This window comes from Aspergillus flavus, chromosome 1, assembly GCF_009017415.1.
Source record: "Aspergillus flavus chromosome 1, complete sequence".
Classification (NCBI taxonomy): Eukaryota; Fungi; Ascomycota; class Eurotiomycetes; order Eurotiales; family Aspergillaceae; genus Aspergillus; species Aspergillus flavus.
This window is the reverse complement of record NC_092406.1, coordinates 832,125-852,718: the sequence shown is the minus strand read 5'-3', so window position 1 is coordinate 852,718 and position 20,594 is coordinate 832,125. Positions and strand designations below refer to the sequence as shown.

At 49.3% G+C, this 20,594-nt stretch overlaps 9 protein-coding genes across 9 annotated transcripts; 3 read left to right on the top strand and 6 right to left on the bottom strand.

The window, feature by feature from the left end:
- Positions 1–61: 61 nt before the first annotated feature.
- Positions 62–1,696, top strand: F9C07_2278773 (putative 3-methyl-2-oxobutanoate hydroxymethyltransferase). Its single transcript, XM_071510325.1, has 3 exons — positions 62–200; positions 297–812; positions 886–1,696. Exons 2-3 carry the CDS (start codon positions 420–422, stop codon positions 1,501–1,503), a joined length of 1,011 nt encoding a protein of 336 aa, XP_071365494.1. The 5' UTR covers positions 62–200; positions 297–419; the 3' UTR covers positions 1,504–1,696.
- Positions 1,697–1,710: 14 nt separating this feature from the next.
- F9C07_2248996 (uncharacterized protein) lies at positions 1,711–3,358 on the bottom strand (the record flags this gene model as incomplete). The annotated part of the gene is made up of 2 exons (XM_071510053.1): positions 1,711–2,296; positions 2,344–3,358. The coding sequence occupies 2 exons, from the start codon at positions 3,356–3,358 to the stop codon at positions 1,761–1,763; spliced, it is 1,551 nt and encodes a 516-aa protein (XP_071365493.1). The 3' UTR covers positions 1,711–1,760.
- Positions 3,359–3,689: 331 nt separating this feature from the next.
- F9C07_2278771 (FAD binding domain protein) lies at positions 3,690–6,732 on the bottom strand. The gene is made up of 3 exons (XM_041288926.2): positions 6,128–6,732; positions 5,579–6,064; positions 3,690–5,524 (listed from the first exon to the last, which is right to left on the bottom strand). Exons 1-3 carry the CDS (start codon positions 6,320–6,322, stop codon positions 4,598–4,600), a joined length of 1,608 nt encoding a protein of 535 aa, XP_041141548.1. The 5' UTR covers positions 6,323–6,732; the 3' UTR covers positions 3,690–4,597.
- A 1,267-nt stretch (positions 6,733–7,999) lies between these two features.
- On the bottom strand, positions 8,000–8,767 carry F9C07_318 (YhhN-like protein; the record flags this gene model as incomplete). The annotated part of the gene is made up of 1 exon (XM_071511068.1): positions 8,000–8,767. The coding sequence occupies one exon, from the start codon at positions 8,765–8,767 to the stop codon at positions 8,000–8,002; it is 768 nt and encodes a 255-aa protein (XP_071365492.1).
- Positions 8,768–10,157: 1,390 nt separating this feature from the next.
- F9C07_317 (uncharacterized protein) lies at positions 10,158–10,547 on the top strand (the record flags this gene model as incomplete). Its single annotated transcript, XM_071511066.1, has 2 exons — positions 10,158–10,242; positions 10,315–10,547. The coding sequence occupies 2 exons, from the start codon at positions 10,158–10,160 to the stop codon at positions 10,545–10,547; spliced, it is 318 nt and encodes a 105-aa protein (XP_071365491.1).
- Positions 10,548–10,832: 285 nt separating this feature from the next.
- F9C07_2134869 (major facilitator superfamily domain-containing protein) lies at positions 10,833–12,751 on the bottom strand. Its single transcript, XM_041288927.2, has 5 exons — positions 12,557–12,751; positions 12,250–12,495; positions 11,350–12,192; positions 11,106–11,279; positions 10,833–11,051 (listed from the first exon to the last, which is right to left on the bottom strand). Exons 1-5 carry the CDS (start codon positions 12,645–12,647, stop codon positions 10,999–11,001), a joined length of 1,407 nt encoding a protein of 468 aa, XP_041141549.1. The 5' UTR covers positions 12,648–12,751; the 3' UTR covers positions 10,833–10,998.
- Positions 12,752–13,963: 1,212 nt separating this feature from the next.
- Positions 13,964–16,881, bottom strand: F9C07_1014321 (C6 transcription factor). The gene is made up of 9 exons (XM_071507354.1): positions 16,636–16,881; positions 16,482–16,582; positions 16,202–16,428; positions 15,645–16,145; positions 15,393–15,585; positions 15,189–15,338; positions 14,645–15,132; positions 14,369–14,578; positions 13,964–14,316 (listed from the first exon to the last, which is right to left on the bottom strand). The coding sequence occupies exons 1-9, from the start codon at positions 16,732–16,734 to the stop codon at positions 14,153–14,155; spliced, it is 2,133 nt and encodes a 710-aa protein (XP_071365490.1). The 5' UTR covers positions 16,735–16,881; the 3' UTR covers positions 13,964–14,152.
- Positions 16,882–17,028: 147 nt separating this feature from the next.
- On the bottom strand, positions 17,029–18,140 carry F9C07_313 (gentisate 1,2-dioxygenase; the record flags this gene model as incomplete). Its single annotated transcript, XM_041288929.1, has 3 exons — positions 17,029–17,333; positions 17,394–17,828; positions 17,885–18,140. 3 exons carry the CDS (start codon positions 18,138–18,140, stop codon positions 17,029–17,031), a joined length of 996 nt encoding a protein of 331 aa, XP_041141551.1.
- Positions 18,141–18,180: 40 nt separating this feature from the next.
- F9C07_1014336 (salicylate hydroxylase) lies at positions 18,181–20,305 on the top strand. Its single transcript, XM_041288913.2, has 6 exons — positions 18,181–18,542; positions 18,593–19,151; positions 19,207–19,363; positions 19,423–19,578; positions 19,630–19,769; positions 19,822–20,305. The coding sequence occupies exons 1-6, from the start codon at positions 18,492–18,494 to the stop codon at positions 20,169–20,171; spliced, it is 1,413 nt and encodes a 470-aa protein (XP_041141552.1). The 5' UTR covers positions 18,181–18,491; the 3' UTR covers positions 20,172–20,305.
- Positions 20,306–20,594: the final 289 nt, after the last annotated feature.

Genomic DNA, 20,594 nt, shown 5'->3' with positions numbered 1-20,594 from the left:
TTTCTAATTTTTTAGAAGCTGCCTTCTCTGCCCCATCTTGACCCCCCCCCCCCCCCCCCCCCCCGGATCGCTCTGGCACACTGATTCAAAGTCGCACAGTTTCTAAACAAGAACCGGTCACAAGTCCAAAAAATAGCTAGTTTAAGCTAGTAAATAACCGGCTTAATATCTATTTCCTAGATCGACTACTTCTAAAACAGGTAATTCCCCAACCTTCTTGCGATACTCGGGAGTACGCAGCATATATCAGAACGCCGACTAGGAAAACCCACGAAAGATAACATAAAATGTTCTAGAAATATCTTGGACCGCTACGTACAAATCTTCCTCTTCAATAAAGAGGGAGCTATTTTCCTACGTTGCTCAACCAAACCGTACTAACCGACGGAGCATCCTTCCAGAAACGTTATCTCTAGAAAATGTTCACCAAATCCTCCTTCTCTCGCTTGGCCTCCCTAAGACACTCATGGCGACCTCGCTACAGTGTCCCACCGCGGTTTCCTCTATTTAATAATATCCTTGTCCGATATAGTTCCTACTCGCCCATGGGAAAAACCCAATCGGATTCCCGCAAGAAAGTAACCATCCAAACACTTCAAAGCCTTCATAAGAAGGGCGAGCCCATTACGGCACTTACAGCCCACGATTTCCCAAGTGGGCATATAGCCGATGCCGCAGGGATGGATGTGGTTATTGTCGGAGATAGCCTGAGCATGGTCGCGCTAGGAATGGAGGATACAAATGAAGTGACCATTGAAGACATGCTACTTCATTGCCGAAGTGTATCTCGTGCTGTTAAGCATGCTTTCACGGTTAGTTTTGCTTAATCCTTCTCACGTTTGTTCAACTACAACTAGACTTCTAACGCCTCTTGCCACCGAACAGATAACAGACCTCCCAATGGGCTCCTATGAGCTATCCCCGGAACAGGCCCTGCAATCCGCCATCCGCATGGTCAAAGAAGGCGGCATGCAAGCTGTGAAACTAGAAGGCGGAGAACAAATGGCACCCACCATCCGACGAATCACCCAAACTGGGATCCCCGTCCTGGCGCATATCGGCCTAACCCCGCAACGACAACACTCTATTGGTGGCTTTAAGGTCCAGGGCAAGTCCGTCGCGGGCGCAGTCAAGGTACTGCGGGATGCCCTTGCCGTGCAGGAAGCCGGGGCGTTTATGGTTCTTCTCGAGGCTGTTCCCGGGGAGGTTGCTGCTTTGATTACGGAGAGGCTTCGTGTTCCGACCATCGGGATCGGGGCTGGGGTTGGTTGTTCTGGGCAGGCTCTCGTGCAGGTGGATTTGATTGGGAATTTTCCACCGGGGAGGTTTGTGCCTAAGTTTGTGAAGACTTATGCGGATGTTTGGGGGGAGGCAGTTCGGGGTATTGAGGAGTTTAAACGGGATGTTAAGAGTAGGGCTTTTCCTTCGGCGGAGTATACTTATCCGATTTCTGAGCAGGAGATGGCGGAGTTTCGGAGTGTTATGGGTGAGGTAGGTCAATAGGGAGTTGGTATGGCTAGTAGAGCTTGATGGTTATATGTCTGGTGAATCGTTTTATTTCCTCTCTTGCTACTATATACGTATGTAGACTACACATACTCAAGGATGTGGAACAGCCTTGAGTATGGACCAAAGCCTTGTGTGAAAGGTCCATAACCAAACGAATATTCTATTCAGAGTAGTAATAGAAATGCAGGGTAAGATGGAAGTGGACCTCCTGCGAACTCATATGCAAACAATGAAAATGTAGAGAGTAAGGACTATGCAGCATCTTTGGAATAAACAACAAGAGCCCGATGAATCAATGACTGGTCTTCATGCCCATCAAACCGACAGTATCGAGTGACAGTGGGCTGCATCATGAACAGAACAGTTCGACCTTTATCAGCCGGATCAGACTTTTCCTCCGGTTCCGGTTCAGCAAAAGCGTGCCTTTCCATGTGTGGAATATCCTCGTGGAATGGCCCCAGAGAATCGAACGAGCTAAATTCGAAATCCATCTCATTAGACCACATTCCAATGCAAAGGTCAGCGGCGATTTGATAGATGTGGAAAAGCTCATGGAGTCGTCTAACTTGGGCCGATTCAGAAACTGTCTTGAGCAACGGATGCAACAGAGAAGACCTGTCGAGAATGTTGTGCAGCAGTCGTTCCAACCTAGAGTCTCTCAGCCGCTTCATACGTGTCGCAAGCAATGGATCAAAAGTGGTTTCCGGAGTGAATGCATTTAAAAAGCAGACTGTCATTTGGAGCCACTTTCTTGAATTCCAGTTTTCTCGCTCGCTGGAAGGTTCAACTATACTAAAGTTAGCGTATGATGTATCCCTGGTTTGCATCATATACCTTGTTTACACCACTGCCATAGGTTATGGACTTCTACACGGGAAGGGTAAGAAACTTGACCGTGCTCGCCAGTCACCTTCACACCATCCTCATTGAGATAGAAAAATGGATCTTCGATCACATTCTGGAACAGGTCCTTAGCCACTAAAGCCTGGCTGAGAATGAGGGGCAGAAGCTCAGAAATATTGGACGGCAATTTCTCAACCAACGAGTCCCAGTCAGCTTGGAGACAATACCCCTCCAGGCCAGCAATTAGCTTCTGCTTCTCTTCGTCGGACAGCTGCTTTTCCAGACTTGCCCACTCCACTGACCATTCCTGCAGACGCTCCTGTATGACGTGGAGTTTCTTGTGAATATCCTCATCATCGTAAGGAAGCCACGTACCCCCACGCAAAAAGTACCCAGGGCAGTCGATAGGATCAGGATACTGCGACAGGTCTTCATTGCGCGATGGGCTCTCCTCACCGGTAGGATCGGAAGGCTGTGACTTATCGTCACCCTGCGACGGGGCCTTATCTGAACCTTCTCGCTGAGTTTGAGTTGGCTCTTCCTCAGGAGTAGGAGACTGTGGCGCAGGGTTCGAGGCCTCTCCTTCTTCGACCTTTGGCTTCTTGGGCGGAGATGGCGGAGTCGCGGGTTGTTCTTCGGTAGGGGAGATACTTCTTTTGTTCAGTCTCGCAGATCGTCTTCTTTCTTGAGCCGCGACTTGCATTAATACAATGAACGTTTGATAATATGGAGCAAGCCATCTTACCACCTGCCCTTTCTCTCCCTGGGTGCTAGGCGCTTCGCTGACTGCCCGAGGCTCTGGTTCTGGGGTTGTCGGAGGTTGAGCAGTCTCCGGGGGTGCAATGGTTTCTTCCTGCGATGCCCCGACATCAGTTCTTTGACCACGGCTGAAGAATGAGTACGGCCAAAAGGGCCAACTGAACAAATGAGATGTAAAATGGGACCACCATACTTCAGCTTGCTTGGTGTCAGAGCCCATGGGCTCTTCGCTTCCCTTCTTGGTCATGTCGAGCTTGGTTCTTTGAAAGGAATCGCCAATGGATAGATGAGACCGTAAACAATACTGGTGTAGGGGCACTCTGATACGAGTATATGAGAATAAAAATGAAATGAGATTGATCTGATATTATGGTATTCGTCATGGGCGAAAATAGGCATTCTTATATGTAAGATCCTTCGGAGCTGCATAAGACTTGGTGACAGTGAATGCTACCCTACCCTATGAGTAGCAAGCAAAGCGGGATAGAAGGCCGCATTCAAGAGCGAATAAGGCTGTTATGCTAAAAATAATGACATGACCTAAAGATCAAAAGACCAGAGAGCAGTACTTTGTGCAAGGCGTGTTTATTTGTTAGACTTGTGCAACCATCTCGTTTGAACATTGTTTACTTTGCCACCACAATCCCCCAAGATAGTATAGCCGACAAGATAATGATGAAATCTACCTTCTATCTAGAATATACTTTGCGAAGCTTTAAAAGATTGGACACAACAATTGTAACATGGACTTGTGATACAAGGATGTAAGCAAATATAGGCTATTTTCTTTGTTTCCCAGAACAAATGGAAAGGTGTATGAACAATCATCTGAAACGCCCAAGCTGAGCACAAAGCAGACAATGAGACGGATGGGAGTGGCGTTGCAATCGTTTAAATATAAACACTAACGTGCTTCTATAGTACGGGATTAGGCATGATTGTTGGTAGAAACTGATCACAAAGACTTGGCTAGCTTTCGCGCTAGGCGATATCACGGGGTACACCTTGGATGATCAAGAAGGAGAAAGAAAGGGGTTAAAGAATTAGATAAAGGCCATAATAAGAAAACATGGTAAAGTGCCCAGCGTGCATGAGTAAGGAACAAATGAGCAATCGCTTACCGTTATAGGACAATACTGGTTAGAGGTTAACAAAGAGGACTGATTCTAAACCAAAATCTTAACAACCTACTACTGCAACTCTCCAAGGCAAGATATCAACTAGAGCGCTCAAGGACCTCCTAGACTGTAAACACAATGTACAATGAAGTAACTGCGCATTGTGTAATGTCTTATTATAGTTCTTATATCTCTGGGTTACACAGCCTACAGCAAACGTAGGTAAAGCTTGCAAGCTGCTTTTCTTGTACTAGATACAAGGCCATCTATTGAGCTGCCTGATTATGACGCTGTTCACAACTCTAATTACATTGTTCTTGAGTAGAATAATACACATAGCGGACAAGATAGCAAACTCTAAAGCTAGATCAGTATTGAACAGGTGCTCCATTCAATTTGAAGTATCCTGGCTGCAGTGTCTGGTAGACGCCACGAGGATCGTACGTTGCTGCCACTTTCTGCAGGCGGGCTTTGTTGTCCGCACCATATCCCGCAATGACATCCTGGAACTGACTGCCATAGTTCATATAGATGTACTGATGGGCAATCCCACGCTTCTTTGCTTCGTCAGTGATGACTTTGTAGTAATTGTGAATGAAAGTGTAGACAGCATTGTCATCAGCAGCGTTATCCCACCAAAAGGCCATGTTGAATAGAATCAGCGGCCCTTGTGATGTATCCAAGCCCAAGGCATTGCCACCGAACTTAGTCACGTTGGCCAGCATCGGCTCCGTCAATGCCTGGTAAATTATTACGGGGTTCCCACCCGTGATATTAGCTGCTTGCGGCACGATCTTGAAGTAATATTCGGCCGCCCAGAGAGCAAACGATTCATCCAGCTGCGTCGCAATTGTCCAGTACATCTCCCGGTGTCCGCTAGGGTTTTGGTCATTGATATACTCGCAGTACTGCACCAGGCTCCTGGACTCGGTTGTGTCGGCCAATGCGGGAATGTCTCTGTATGGCTTAAAGATGGGTGGGTCTGTGATATTCAGGGCGTACGAGAGCTCCGCGGACGCAACACTCACGCCTTGCATACGGGCAAATGCTACGTACTGTTGGGCGTTGCCATCGGCTGTCGCGCCACGGGAGACACTTGCAAAAGCGCTGACGACCTCCGGGAGTCGAGCTTCCTCAAAGACACGCGTAGTCCCGCGCATTGTCGAACTCGGGATTGTGTACAAGTTAAACTTGGTAACGAGACCAAGGTTATTGCCTCCGCCGCGGAGAGCCCAGTAAAGATCCGGAAAGTTTGTTGCGTTAGCCGTCACAATTCGACCGCTGGCTGTCACGACCTACATAGGCCGTAAGTATGTGCATTTGACTCCAGGAGCAAAGAAAAAGCTGACCTCAAAACTCTCCACGTTATCCAAAGCCCAACCATACAGGTTGGAGTGAAATGAAATGCCACCGCCAGTAACAAATCCCCCCACCCCAAGGCTACTCTCCCGGCCGCCGATAGCAGCTAACCCATACGGTTCGAGTGCCTTGTAAACCCGCCCCCAGAGATTTCCTGGCCCAATAGATGCGATGGAATGGTCCTCATTCAGGCTCACCTCATTCATATCAGTGAACCAGATGGTGATACCTCCAGGGCTACTGGACGCGCCCCGGAAGGCAGCGTGGCCGCCGCTCTTGGCCGCGAACGGGCACCTGGTAAGCTGAGATAACAGCACAACGATGGCAACATCTGTGTTGACGCTAGGCTTGAAAATACAAGACGGACGAACCTCTGCCTGCTGCTCAGACCAAAAAGCGTCCGTGAAAGTGGTATAGCTCGTGTTCTCTTGATCTAGGACTTTTTCGGAGCCAAAGACGGACTCAAGACTAGCGCACTATGGTCGAGTTAGGTACGCTGGATTGCTCAGGAACAGGGGTGTTTATGGCTGGGGACCTACAGCTGCAAGGCATGCTGACTCTGTTGATCGTTTTGATAAGTTTGTCAATGCAGGTATGCTGGATGTATCAACGCCATAACCTTTCAACGCTGCAGTGACGTTGAAATTGGCCGGTTCAAAACTGCTGTCGGCCTGCACTAGAGTAGCACCGCTAGCGATGAGCCAGGCGCCTACCAAAGAAATCGTGCGTATCATGAAGTCAAATAACCAACAGTATGAAAACTAGAGTCCAAGGAAAATGAAGAATACAGATAAGCCTAACGGTGTGGAGAGGAATATATATAATAAAACAACATCAATGGAATCATAAAAGGATCATCTGGTGTAGTGATGGACTACATTGCGAGAGGGAGATAGATCAGATCTATAAATATGCCGAGTTGTGTGGATTGGCCCATCCACCAGCGAACTTTGTGCTGCTGAAGGATGACGGTGCAGGAAGGATGCAACGCAGCCTGGCCCCATATGCCACGTTTCGATGCAGCTAGTTCGCATGGAGCATGCACTAATCATTAAGTAAACCAAATTGCTGCTCTATCTTGCGGACAGTGCGCTTCGGTAGATGAAATATGATATGCCGCTTCTTAACAAGTTACTATTTACGTAGTAAGATTTTGGTAAACTACTAGGTCAAAAGTGTTTGCAACACGGCAGAACGCGAACCGCGTCAAAAAACACCAACTATTTCAAACGCCTACCACACAACAAGAACGGGGTATTTGGGACTGAAATTAGTGCAAAGAGAAGAACTGTATCTGAATAGCCTAGTGAAGCAAGTGCTGCTTTGCAAGAAGGTCTATATACCGAGCAAATTGCCACTAAACTTGCTGAAGAATTTGGCGTTGCGCGTTCTACTATCTCGGTTAAATCAAAGGAATTAGTTCTTACTCAGACCTAAGCCGATTAAACCCTAGTTTATATTGGCCCCCAAATAACGATGGATGATGCCCCTGCTGATCTTCTATACTGAAGGTTTCTCGAAGAATTTTTCAGCGGCCACTAAGTCATTGTGGTTGGTGCGCTCGATTAACAACCTTTGCTCCTTCTCAATCGACACTTGATATGGTTTCACCAGCGACGCATGGCAATTAGTGCTTATGCTATTCAAATCCACGAGGCCTCGTGCGCCACGGCTTGCCACTATTTGCTTTACCTCACACATCCTGTGCGACAAAATATTACAGGGCTAATGGGGTTAGAGAAGTAGGTCGGATTGTTACTCACTGGAACTGCTGTAGCAGTAAATGATAGGTTGTTTATGTCTTTACCATAAACCTAAACAAATTTTCTTTCTCGAAGTTCAACATTACGCTTTGGCACGATTAAAGGTTGTATAGGAAAGCTTGAAAGGACTGGCAGCGATGCCTGGCTGAAAATATTTCAAATATGTCCCCAAGCACTTTAAAACCGGCCTGGAATATCGATTTTGGTACCGACTGAGAGATTTTCTTACTATAGCTTATGACGATGCAAATATTTAATAAGCACTACTGGGTCTAGAGTATGCTTGTATTCTCGATGCTCATTCTGTTAGCCGGCCTAGGAAGGAGGGGGCAGTCTTCGACTCCAACAACCTTCTGGACATAGATACATGGCAGAGGTACTTCGTGAACCCAATGACGAACTAGTGACACCCCTGTATGTCTACTTCAAAGCTACTCTCAGCATCTGCGGCATGTTGGACATTGCGACGCGAGCTGACTGACATGGAGCAAACTAGGGCACAGTCCATCCACATGACCTGTCATCTATTTATCTCAAACATTTCACGAGCTTCATTCAGGCAGCATGCTACTCTTATTGGAATACCATACTAACCCCACAGTATAGGATATCAAAGCATGCACCTCTCAACCAACAAACCAATCAACCCTACACCAACCCCGCGATAACCATCTGCCCCCAAAAATACAACCCATACCCAAAAGTACTCTGAACCCAACCCCGGCTTCCAGGTGATTTCTTGAACGCGTCCTTCGCAACGTAAACGTCGCTAGCAACGAACATTGCCGCACCAAACACTCGCTGATACTGCCAGCGGGACGAAACATCTACCGGAGTTGTCGAAGCTGCAGTAGCAAACATCACGCTAATGATGGTAGCATATACCAGGACCAACGGTTTCATATCTGCAGGAAGATCGAGATCGAGCACATTACTTCCAGCCGAGGAATGCGGTGGTGGATAGATTACGCCAAGCCATTTTGCGACCGCCATTGTTACGAGGAATGTTGTCGCGAAGGTTCCCCACGAGATGGTCTCGTTATCCTGGAAGAAGGCCAGGATATAGGCGATATGAGCTGCTGCGAAGGCGATGACGCCCAGCTGGAAGGAAATGGAGATTTTCTTTTCCTGTTGGGGGTTGGAGTTCGCATTGTGGAATTCGCTTCGCGAGGGGATTAAGAAGAAGTCTCCGGCGAGGGAGAAAAGAAGGCCGGCCGTGATGAGAGAACGAGTGGAAGTCCACTCTCCTGAGGTTAAAAAGAGTGGCCCGCTGAGGAAAGCGACCGAAGAGAGCATCTTGAATAGAGCCGTCCCTGTGTGGGATCGGGATACGGACTCCGAAATGACCAGCAATGGGAGGGACCCTATGAGAAGGTACACTGCCGGCGGAGGAGGAATTGACAGATTTGTCGACATCTTGATTGGGAGTGATTCCTCAGGTGCCTAGAGGTAGGTAGCAATGGTTCCTTTTGGGTTTTTCTTATATGTGGCAGTCGGGGAAAAACGAATGATCAGCAGTGGGGACTTGTCTGGGGAATCCATTACCAAATTGATCGGGTAGTACCGAGATCACAAGCGGAATCAGCCTGAATACCTCGGCCATACTTCCCTATGTTATCTGTAGACTCTGCTGTACTAGTATATGCGTTTCATGAAGTGCTTTTGAAAGTAGAACATTGACGCGCACCCTGTCGATGCTGTTTCCGCGATAGGGATCAGGAAGACAAAAAGTGCTATACATGCTTACGATCTACGAGTTTTTGGGTGTTATCTCGTAAATAAATGTGCAAAGGACGTCGTATCCTATTTGTCGTCTTGATCGTAGAAATTGGCAGACAGAGTAAATGTGGTAGAGCAGAAAGTGTCCTATTTTACCTAGTCAATGAAACCCATGGGTGCACACTGACCCAATTAGTCATGTTTATATAACAAGATCCCTGTCACCATAATGACGCACGTTGACTACCGTATAGCTTTTTGAATCGCTGCATACATTGTATCTAGAGATCTGAACGTGTCCACGAGTTGCCTGCTGAGACCTAGCTCAACATGCACTTGAGACTTGTTTGTGATCGAATCGGAAGCCCGCACATATGGTATCTTCCTTAGCATCATAGTTTTATCTTCACCCTTAAGAAGGCTAGTTGGATGACGACACTATCCTCCGACATCCAGGTGCGAAAGCATCCCAATTGTCATAGAATATACCCAAGGCATTATGAATAAGATACCACATTGGCCTATGCTTAAGCTAGCGGAATCGAACCATTCACTACCGCACCTGTTGGGGTTAGCCAGTAACTAATCTTCTTGCCTTGTGTGGATGATATTATTCATCCAAGAAGAGCAGTAGCCTGAAGTTCCGATAGGAATAGATTAACCCGTCTGACTATTTAATCTCGCTCATATCATGTGTCCTTTTGTCACCATTTCCTACGAACAACTACAAAGCACGGATGCAATCTTTGTGATATCCAGGGAATACATACATCAATCCTGATTGACCGTGTATCATGTAGACAAAGGGACGAGTATTCATTTACCAGGCCACTCGACTTCACCCTATCATAACTTGCTCACACACCCCGTAAGTGACTTAATACACGGCTTGGGTTTCATTCAATGAAAATGATAACTTGGCCTATTCACTTCTTAACCAAAACCAATGGTATAAATAACAGGAATATGCCTTACAAATTCCTCCTCCCTGTCCTCCTGCTCCCATCTCCACATCTCCTCCAAACTCTGCCATCCATCCACATTTATGAGCAAATCCCCATAACAGCATCCTAATCCCTCCCCAAAAATGAGGCTTCTACTTTTCATTCTTCTTTCCCTCTGCACCCTCGCAGCTTCAACAGCCCTGCCCCCCAATGTCCGTCGTGAAGCTGGTACCTACCCCCCAAATCCCCATCCCTCCCATTCCCACTACTAAACAAAGAGAAACTAACCATACACTAAAGACGAAGTCATCGAAGACTACGACCCTGCCTCCGAAATGGACTCGCGGGATACCCTTGAAACCAGAACCTACCCTCATTGTCTAAGTTACAAGGAGTGCAAGGGTGGGTGGTGCCACAAGGGTAACTGTCTCGACAATGTGTGCAAAGGCGCGAATATGTGCCCTAAGGGGTTTTTGTGTGACGGGGCCAACTGCTATAAGCATAGGCCTCCTTGGGCACATGGTCCTGATTAGATGAGGTAAGTGGGATTTGGGATTTGTGGTTTGTGTTGATAGAAGGATGGTTGTCTAATTGGGTTTCTGTAGGGTGATGTTCTCGTCGAGGGTTGGGTGGTGGTGACTTGGCTGTTGAGATGGTAAGGGAGTGGTTATCATGCAGTAAGATGTTTGCTTGTGCATTGGTTTTGCTGGTTGTGATTGCGACTTTGATTGTTTATGCTGGAGGTTTGGCACAGGTGATATTGTGGTTTGTACTTCAATGTCAAGAAATCCAATGCAAAACAGAAACCTAAAGATAACATTTCTTTGAGGTAGTAATACTCTATGCATGGCACAGATATTATTTGAATTGAACCTAAGCATAGTACCGGCCCATTACGTCCGCTGTAAATGCAGACTACATTAAAATTACTTTCTGTAGATAATAAAAACATTATGTATATCCCAGTTTTAAACCCATCCATTCCTAAACTGTAAAGAACAGGAAACACGATAACGCCACCGGCAGACAAATTGCACCTGATAATACTGTTAGCAGACAATCCCACGGCACAAGACATGATATGCGCTTACCCATAACCAGATTCATATAGAAATAACCGACCGTTTCAGATAAAGTGCCTGAAATTAGCGGGCCTAGCATGGAACCGAGACTGAAAGCCACTTCGGCCAGCGAAGAGACTCGGGAACTACCGCCAAATTCACCGAAGATTTTGGGATTCTTTGCTTCCATGTCCTTAGTAGCAGCTGACAGAAATGTTGATCAGTATGGGTTTATACAAGGGAGAGAAAGGAAAAGAACGCCAGGGCAACTCACCAACCAACTGCATTGTGCCCGCACCGCGAATCAAGGTGAAAACAATACCAATAGTGACCAGACCAGTGATGAAGATCGCTTCGCCATTGGTCTCCGGGCTGGCCCACGGAAACATCTTCTCGCCAGGAACACCTAAAAGCCACAGCAATGGGGCCGACAGCGCCCAGCCGATCGTCACCGGCCAGCGGGCACCAGCGCGATCGCGAAGCCACCCGACCAAAGGGCCAAGACACATAGAGGGAACCTGGAGAGAAAGGAAAATCATGCCCACGGAGAGGGTATTCCAGTGAAAAGTGTCGCGCAGATGAAGGGGGAGGGTGGCATCGAAAGCGGAGATGAGAGTTGCAAAAATAAGCGTGTTTGCAACGCTGGCTACAACGCCAATATCACCTATCATGATGCGGTAAAAAGAGCGAGATGGTCCAACCTGCTCAGCCTCCGTGGGGACCGCATTATAGTCTGGGGACTCGTTGGTAGGGGTTGATGGAAGCAGCGGTGCCCTTTCGCTCTCTTCTGGGTCGTGAGGAGCGGCCAGCTTTGGGGAACGGGGTCGGTCATCAAGCGGTAATTCTCGCCTTTCGATCATCAGTCGACGTGCGATGATATCCAGGCAGAGCACTAGCAGAGGAGCGCTCCAAGTCGGCCAGTATCCCACCCACTCCAGCAGCGCACCCGCGACGATAGGACCACTGAGCTGGCCGGCTGTCACAAAAGCCATGGCCGTTCCCATGGCTTTGCCCATATGGTCCAGATCGACATTGTCAGTCAAGGTGGCAAACCCTATAATCCACGTGGCGCTGCCGGCCACTGCTTGCAGGATCCGACCGACAAAAAGCGCCTCAACTGTTCGATGGTGAGTTGCATGAAAGTTTGATTACAAGATTTGATAGATGCACATACTGGAAAAAGTGGAGGCTACTAAAAGAGTACCTGCGACGCATCCTGCAAGAGCGATCAGGAGCGGGGCCTTGCGGTTGGGCGTCTTATCCGCAAAATGGGCAATGACGGGCGCGAAGATCAGAGACACGAAGCCATGCACGGTCAGGACGGCGGTGGTCATCCGCTGGGTCTTGGATGGATCCATGTTAAGACGAGATTCGAGCATAAAGCTCAAGATCGGAACCACGAAGCCATACAGGAATGTTTCTGGCGAAGAGCTGTTAGGATATTTGCCACCATTAGAGCTACAACGCCAATGGAAAAATACCAGCAAACAAGGCGATGATAATCGTCGAGATGATGAAGGTTCGGGATGAGCGCCATCGGTAACCCCAAGGCAGCTGCTTTTCGCTCGCCATGGTCTCGAGTCGCTGGCGATGGGTAACTGGACGATAATCTTTCTGTCTTTGAATCCGGGAATTTGGCAGCCCTCTTGTCTTATAATACGAGAAACATGCCTGGAATTTAGCGTGGATCAATGACAAATAGTAAGGCTGGCCCATGCAGCAGGGGATCAGCAGGTCAATAGTTCAAGTTCATTAATTTGTAGTCGCTAAACGAGGCAATCCCCAAATCCGATCATCCCTGTCGGACCAACGAGAGAAAGAAAATTATGCATCCGACCCGCGGTGGATCCGAATGCCTTCAGCTCAGCCGGACCTCCGCTGCCCTAATTGGCTTTTCTCTTATATCGCCCTCAGCCGCAAGAACGCCGAAACGAACACCTACATGGGAAGTGTCATTCCGAGACGATCTTTGGTTTAATGTAGTAAAAGAATTTACTGAATAGCAGGGGGTCAATCAGATTCGACTTGTAGGTTCTCCCTTAAGTCAACCCCTTGCATCTGTGGCGGAGGTTCACTCTCGTTGAAGGTGTCACGATAGAGGTGAAGAAGCTATTACATGACCCGAACACTTGGATGGCGTCCGGAAACTTTTAGAACCTTAGAACGCCGATCAATTTATTATCCTGCGAACATGAAGCACTCCATCTAATTTGGTTGCTGTGGCGGCCCGAGCGACAAATCAAAGATGCTGATCACCTGAATGTGGATACCCTAAAGACACATCATCCCCATTTCATCGCTTCCTCTCACGCATTCAGCTAAACCCACTCCCATGCGCCCCCTTGTATGAACGTACCGAGGCTAGCTGGCATTAGGTTGGCTAGCCTCCGTGCCGATCAAAAAAAAAAAAAAAAAAACATACGCTACCATTCGCTGTGATCCTCGACAGTAGGCAAAAGACAAGATATTACATACCTTTCAATGTGAAGTACATTCTTCGAAGTAAGGAGTTATTCTCGGAAATTACCGCTGCAGTGGAGCTCTAACACCCAGTTCAACCGTGCATCAACCTGATCCACAGCCAAGTCTGGATACATCGGATGAGGAACCATCCACGGACCAACATATGAAAATAATAGGTCGTCAAACGAGATTGGTAGATTATATTGCTCCGCGTCTGTAGTTACTGGCTCGGACATGTCTAAGCCAGTCGGATTGTCTTCCCAGGTCTCATCTTCTCTTACAACACCGTCATCACATTTGCGATTAACAGTCACGACACCGAAATACGGCACAGCAATTTGACAACTGGCTCCCTTTACTAACGATTGGCAGCTTGTTACTAGCTCTTCTAAGGCTGCATGACATTGACCACTCAGCGAGAGAAAGGGGGGAGGGGGGGGGGGGGGCGGTGGTTATTGGTGTATGGGCTCTTGAAAAGGGAAAGAGGAGGTCACCCAAGAGTAAACGATACCAAGCTCTCAAGCCTTGCCTCCAACGAGACAGCGAAGAAATGTTCCAGAGCCTTCCTTCCCTGCTTATGAATAAGACTGAGGTGTGGTCGATGATGGCGCAGCCTACCAACGTTCCAATGCCGGACCCTGTGTGATATTTATAAACAAGTCATCCAACATGAATTCTCCACATTCAATGCCAAACGATGGAAAGTTACCGTCCGTGGTGGAGCTGCCCATGGCGGCCAGGTCAAGGTCAATGGGGGCCGTGTCGGTTGAATCCTCCGCTGTGTAATCTGATTAGCGTTATCGAGTCGACAGAGTGAACAGAGCCCTTACGCTCTAAATGGAGGATGGATATCAGCTGCTCAAGGTAGTACCTGCAGCGATCTACCATCCGATTACCCATATCCAGTTGACGCAAAGTTGCGACGGCGCGACCAGGATAGAGCTCGATGTTAGCAAGCTGATGTGACGGGAAATCTCGGACCGACTGCCTTGTGCGCTGTACCCAGGTGGCCCCGATAATGACCAGTGCCGCATTGAAGGCTATCCCGGGAGACAAAGTGATGAGATACTCGCAAATCCAAAGGAAAGCCAAGGAGGGCAACTTACTGTAATAAAGAGAGTACCACCACGCCCCAAGAAGATCGCGCTGCCACCCTGTCGCACAGACTAGCTCGTGGATCATGTCGATAATACCCATGGCCGATTCGACGCACTTCTTCATGCTACTATAGCCAATTTCATTTAAAACCCGCTCCTCGCCGGGTTCCAGACCGAACGCGTGACTAGCATCAAGAAATTTGACTAGAATGGGCCGATGCAGCAAGATCTGGATGTGGAGATATCGCAGTGTGAGGATTACCCGAAACTTCAGGGGAAACAGCCGCGGCTGGGAGTCCGATTGCCCAACTTCCTTGCGTAAGTCCTGCAACGATAATTGACGAAGGTTGTTCGGAAGCGCCATAACCCACGAGAGCAGCTGGTTCTCGATCGACAGCAGTCGGCCCATTGTCTCACCAACTGACAGGCTAGGTTCACAACCCAAATTCTGGCCGTAAATCCGGTCAATGATGTTGCCCATTTGCTTATACAAGGTTCTAGCCACGATTAGTTGCGCTGACAGTCAAACGGGGAAGGTGTGGTGTCCACCAACATAGTGTGATTAAAAAAATAGACGCTCTGACGAGTGGTCTCATCATCGACGACTGGTTGACCCTCGCTGATGCTTGGGACGATCGGCAGGTCCAGCTGAACATAATTGTCAGGGATCGCAGGCGGTCGTCCAAAGGTCATACTCAAAGTTCTAGGGAGCAATCAGTCGGGAACTACAATCGACAATTTATAGAGGGTCGTGTACCGATCTAATACGACACAGGCAAACCACGCCCTTTTTCGTATCTCGCGCTCGAGAGGCGGGAACGCCTGGGAGGCATCTTTCGAATGTAGTCCGAGCTGCAACGCGGCCTTGACGGCGAGTCCGTGTACGGTCCACGCCTGGACGGATTTCTGCGTCCCCTGGAGATACTGGCCCATGAGCAGGAGATACTGCACTACGGGAATGTTAATCTTGCTGCCGCGCTAAGTAAATAGACAATGTGCGCCAACCCACCGACCTCTAAAGTCGTCCCTCGCAGAATCTCGCCCCGGCACAAATTAAGAGCCTGCCGATAGTAGCGGGTGGACTCTTTGATTCGCAGTTCAGCCTGGGCACGGGCGGATACGGCGGTAACTTTGGCCATGGCTAACATGATGTTCAGCAAGCCGAGCCAGGTTCGGCGTACTTTCTTGGCATTGTTTTTGAATTGGTGATAGGTCTCGAAGAAGGTCGGAGGGTGGATGTAAGGGAACAGCAAACCCGTATCGTAAAAGTACCGGCGAATCAATTGCAACGTCTCTTCGGATGACGGCAAGAGAGGATCCGTCGCGAGCCCAGCATGGACAGCCGTGGGCGTGCGGCCAGATACCGGCGATGGAGGCCGGGTGGCGCTGACGAAACCGCCATCATAGGCAATTTTATCCATCCGGGGAGAGCTGATTTCCTGTTGATTGCTTTCACTGTGCGACACTGCACGGGACAGATGCCGCAAAAAGGCGATGTTCGATGACGGGCCTGCAGCAGTTCCTCATTAGCCTACATTTGAACGGATTGCAGATGAATCACCGCACCAAAATACCCGCACTCTTCCTCATCCGCGAAGGTCACCGCACCCATGGCGTCCGTGGGATCCTCGGGTCCTGCTAGATCGACCACTGGCTGATGGCAGGGCTCTGGTTGACCGTCGCTGGGTGGGCTTTTGCTGCTCATGTGCGCCGCCAGCCGCGTCATGTCTGACCGCATGGTGCTGAGGTTATCCTCGAGTGACTTCATCCGCGATTCCAGATTTTGGAGGTAGCTCGGGACCGATTAGTACATGCATCAACGGGGATGAAATACGCCGATGCTCACTCCTTTTGCACGATCACATTGGTGGCGGTGACTGCCGGGGTATAGACACATTCAAACCCTAGATCTTTGCACATGCCACACTGGGGCCGGATGCCATCACACTAGGAACACAAGGATTAGTGGATTTGCTCGTTTGTAATCATTGGATGCCCACCCTGGACTTTCGCGTGCGACATATATCGCATGCCAGAGCCACACGGCGACGTTTGCTCGGTGGGCCTTGGAGAGTGGCTTGATCTGATGGTAGCTCCATGGTAGGGGGGCTAATGCTATCTATGACTTGACTTTGCTACAGCTATCTTTACCAGGCCGTGCAGTGGCTATGGATGGGACTGGGAACTGGGAGTAGAGGGCATGGCATGGAACGGTAGCCGCGTAAGTCGGGGAAAGATCGGAACTTAAGTTGGCCCAATGATCCATATGTGCACATTTATGAACCGCATAATATCGGATTATGTTTAGATGACAAATTACACAAGTTTGCATAACTCACAAACTAGAAGTCAATACACGACTGCGATACACGAACTCTGCCCTTCAGTCACTGTCAGTCCGAGACCAATGTCTCGGTATCATCCGCTACCGACCGATAAAATCCCAGTGCCGTGATCATCGGCTTGTCGTCGAAGCGGTAGAGATACACCGTCTCTCCCGCATCAGCAAAATGCTGGTAGGGGTACCAGGAGGGTACACAGAAGGTGTCTCCCGCCTTCCACTCCAACGTCTGGCCGCCCACCTCTGAGTGACCCTCGCCGGTAATGACATGATAAACGGCTGACAGGGTGTCTTGCCGGCGTGGAGACGAGGTGGCCGCATCCAGCCTTTCTGCGCAGCCGCCCAGAACACGACTCACTACTCATTCCCCTCGTTAGCCCAACCGGGCGGAGCGGCCCTGGTATTGGGGATGCTTACCTTCTCGACCATCAGCTTTCAGATAGCGCTGGGTAGCCCAATTGCCCTCCGTCTCGTCCAGCCTCTCCTTCATTTGGTTCCAGGGGAAAACGATGGGGGACGCAGACGTATCGACATCCTCCGCCGGGTAGCGGGGCTTGCTGAAGTGCTCTACAAAATGGACCGGGAAGTGTCGGAAGTTGGGTAGATCCAGGCCGTCTAGCCATATCATTGGGCCACTGCCATCCTTGCCATGATCATGGTAGTTCCAAACGGGTGTCAGGATAACATCGCCCTTCTGCATGCGAATGCGTCTGCCATGCACCGCCGTGAAGCCCCCGTTGCCTTCAATGATATAGCGCATCGCAAAGGCCGTGTGTCGGTGGGCTGGAGCGGTCTCATTCGGCATAACCAGTTGCAGGCCGGCGTAGAGTGTATCGGTGGTGTAGGGAGCATCTACTTGGTCATTAACGGGCCCGGCTACCCACCAAAGCATCCCAGGGGGCACATACCTCGAGCAGGATTCACCAACATCAGGACTCTCCTCTCTGCTTGCTTTTCAGTGACCAGGTGACCAGCACGCAGCAAGTTCGGGCGAATGTTGTCATACTTCCACACAAAGGGCACGGCGGTGGGATTGGGCTCCGGGGGGTTCAGCCTTGTCATCTGGGTCCACAGGGGCATGGTTTTGCTATCCTCTAGATCCCGCAGCAGTTGAGCCGCGCTGTCTGTACTCTGGGCAAGTGTGTTATCCATGGAAGGAACCATCGTGAATGGGATAAATGGTATTTTGTAGAGAGAGTACGCCACAGAAATCAGACACTTAAGAAAAAGGGAAAGGTAGTTCCTCCGAGTCAACTAGTGGCGTTCTTATTATAAAGATTTACCATAACTGCATTCGCTTCAGAACCTATTCTCATGATACAAGCAAATGTCGGATTGCTTTGTCAATCGGGGGTAGGTCGGGGAGTAAGAGATAGTGGGGATAGATCGGCTGGGCCATATAGCCCGACCATCCTCAACAACTTTAAAGAGGCTACCTAGGGGTGGCTTGCAGCACGTGCCGCATCTTTCGCGTTACACGATAGAGCCACTTCTCCTCTCCGTACAATTTCTACCATGGTTTCCAGCGAAGGGCCGGGGGCGGCTCCCAGTCAACGGCCACTCATGGTCAGTGGGTTCGCAATCGACATGGGCCATATTTTCTGACCGATGAACAGATGCCGACCTACCCCAGTAACTGCCTCCAGTTTGCGAAGACCCTGGATGGCACCCTTCCCACTCTTCCCAACCCTACCTCTGGGCCGCCAGCATTGAATATCCTTGTTGTCGGGGCGGGTCTCGGAGGGCTGGTCACAGCTATCGCTCTCACCCAGGCTGGCCACAAGGTCACCATTTACGAGCAGACAGCAGTACTCGGGGAAGTGGGTGCGGGAATTCAAATCCCATCCAACTCAGCGCGTATCTTATTCAAACTCGGGCTAGAGTCTTACCTTAAGCCTTACGTCACCACGCCAGAGTCTATCTCCTTTCGTCGGTGGCAGAATGGAAAGGTTATAGGAAAGACTAGACTGATTCCGGACTTTATTGACAATTTCCACGCGCCCTACTATGTGATTCATAGGGCCGACTTTCATTCGGCACTGTGCCAGAAAGCTGAGGACATGGGTATTGAGATCAGGCTGGGAGCGAGAGTTGTCGATTACGATTCTGTGCTGGGCAGCATCACACTGCATGATGGCACAAGACATACCGGAGACCTTGTCGTCGCGGTGGACGGTTTGTCCTCCACTACTATGCTTCTACATAATCATGCGAGCTAAGAGGATGACAGGTATCAAGTCAGTGGCTCGGAATATAATCCTTGATGGTAAGAGGATGCCTTTCCAAAAGCCCGGCTTCGCTGCGTATCGGGCCGTCGTGGACGTAAACCGGATGCGAAATGACCCCGAAGTATCATGGATTCTGGAACGGCCTGCACTCAATATTTGGTAAGATGTCCTCACCTGCCTCTCCGTCATGATTTCTCTATGCTCACGCCAGACCACAGGATCGGCGACTCCAGACATGTTATGACATATACGATTGGCGCGGGCAGAGCCTTCAACATGGTTCTCTCACACCCAGATACCTCCGACCCAGCCACGTGGGACGCCCAGACAGCCTTACAGGCCATGAAAACTGAGTTCCAGGGATGGGACTCCGTGTGAGTCATTTCTTGTATGTTTAAACGTTCTTTACTCATGAGTACCCACAGGCTTACCAAGATCATTGGTATGGTGGAGAAGACGATTAAATGGCCCTTAATGAGTGGTTCCTTGCTTACTCGCTGGACGAGGGGTAAGTTGGTCATTCTGGGCGATGCGGCTCATGCAATGCTGCCGTACATGTCGCAGGGTAAGTATGCACGCACTCTGAAGAGTCAATTTCATTAACTGGTATATGGTAGGTGCAGCAATGGCCGTAGAAGACGGCGTGGCCTTGGCTCGCTCCTTATCCTACATGCAGTCCCAGGAGCAGCTAACCGAGGCATTGACCATCTTCGAGAAAGTGCGGATCCTACGGGCAGGCCAGATGCAGGAGGCCAGCCTGCTGAACGGCCGGCTGTGGCACTTTGCAGACGGGCCCCTGCAGGAGGCGCGCGATGCGGCCATGGCGCCAGAAGTCGAGGGTCTTTCCTTCAGCCATAGCCCAAATCAATGGAGTGATCCGGCTACCCAGATGTGGTGTTATGGCTACGAGGCTGAGCGCGAGATTGACCAAGCATGGGCAGAGAGGGAGGGGTCGCGGAAGAAGTAGATAGTTCAATAATGTAAGAATATATCCCTTGTCAATGCGCTCCGCAGACAGCATTTTATTCCAGATGCACCAATAAGATTTATGAACCGCGTGAGATGAACGTTTTGCAATACGTCGTTTTGGTTCGAATACGGTAAACTGTACTCTACCAGAGACTGGGTAGAATTTGAAATGCAGCTCAAATGTTTGAGCGTGCATGACTTTCATCTCAGTTAATGATAAGTCATATTTTTCACTTCTCTGGATAGTCGATCAGAAGATACGAAAGGTTGTCCAAAGAAAAGAGCAAGTACTACACACATTCATCATAAGTTACTTGGATATCAGCTGCATCAGCCTTTGCTCTCATTATGTTTCTGATAGTATGATCAGAATATACTATACTAGATATACTATACTAGATATATCGTTAGTCATGGTTCA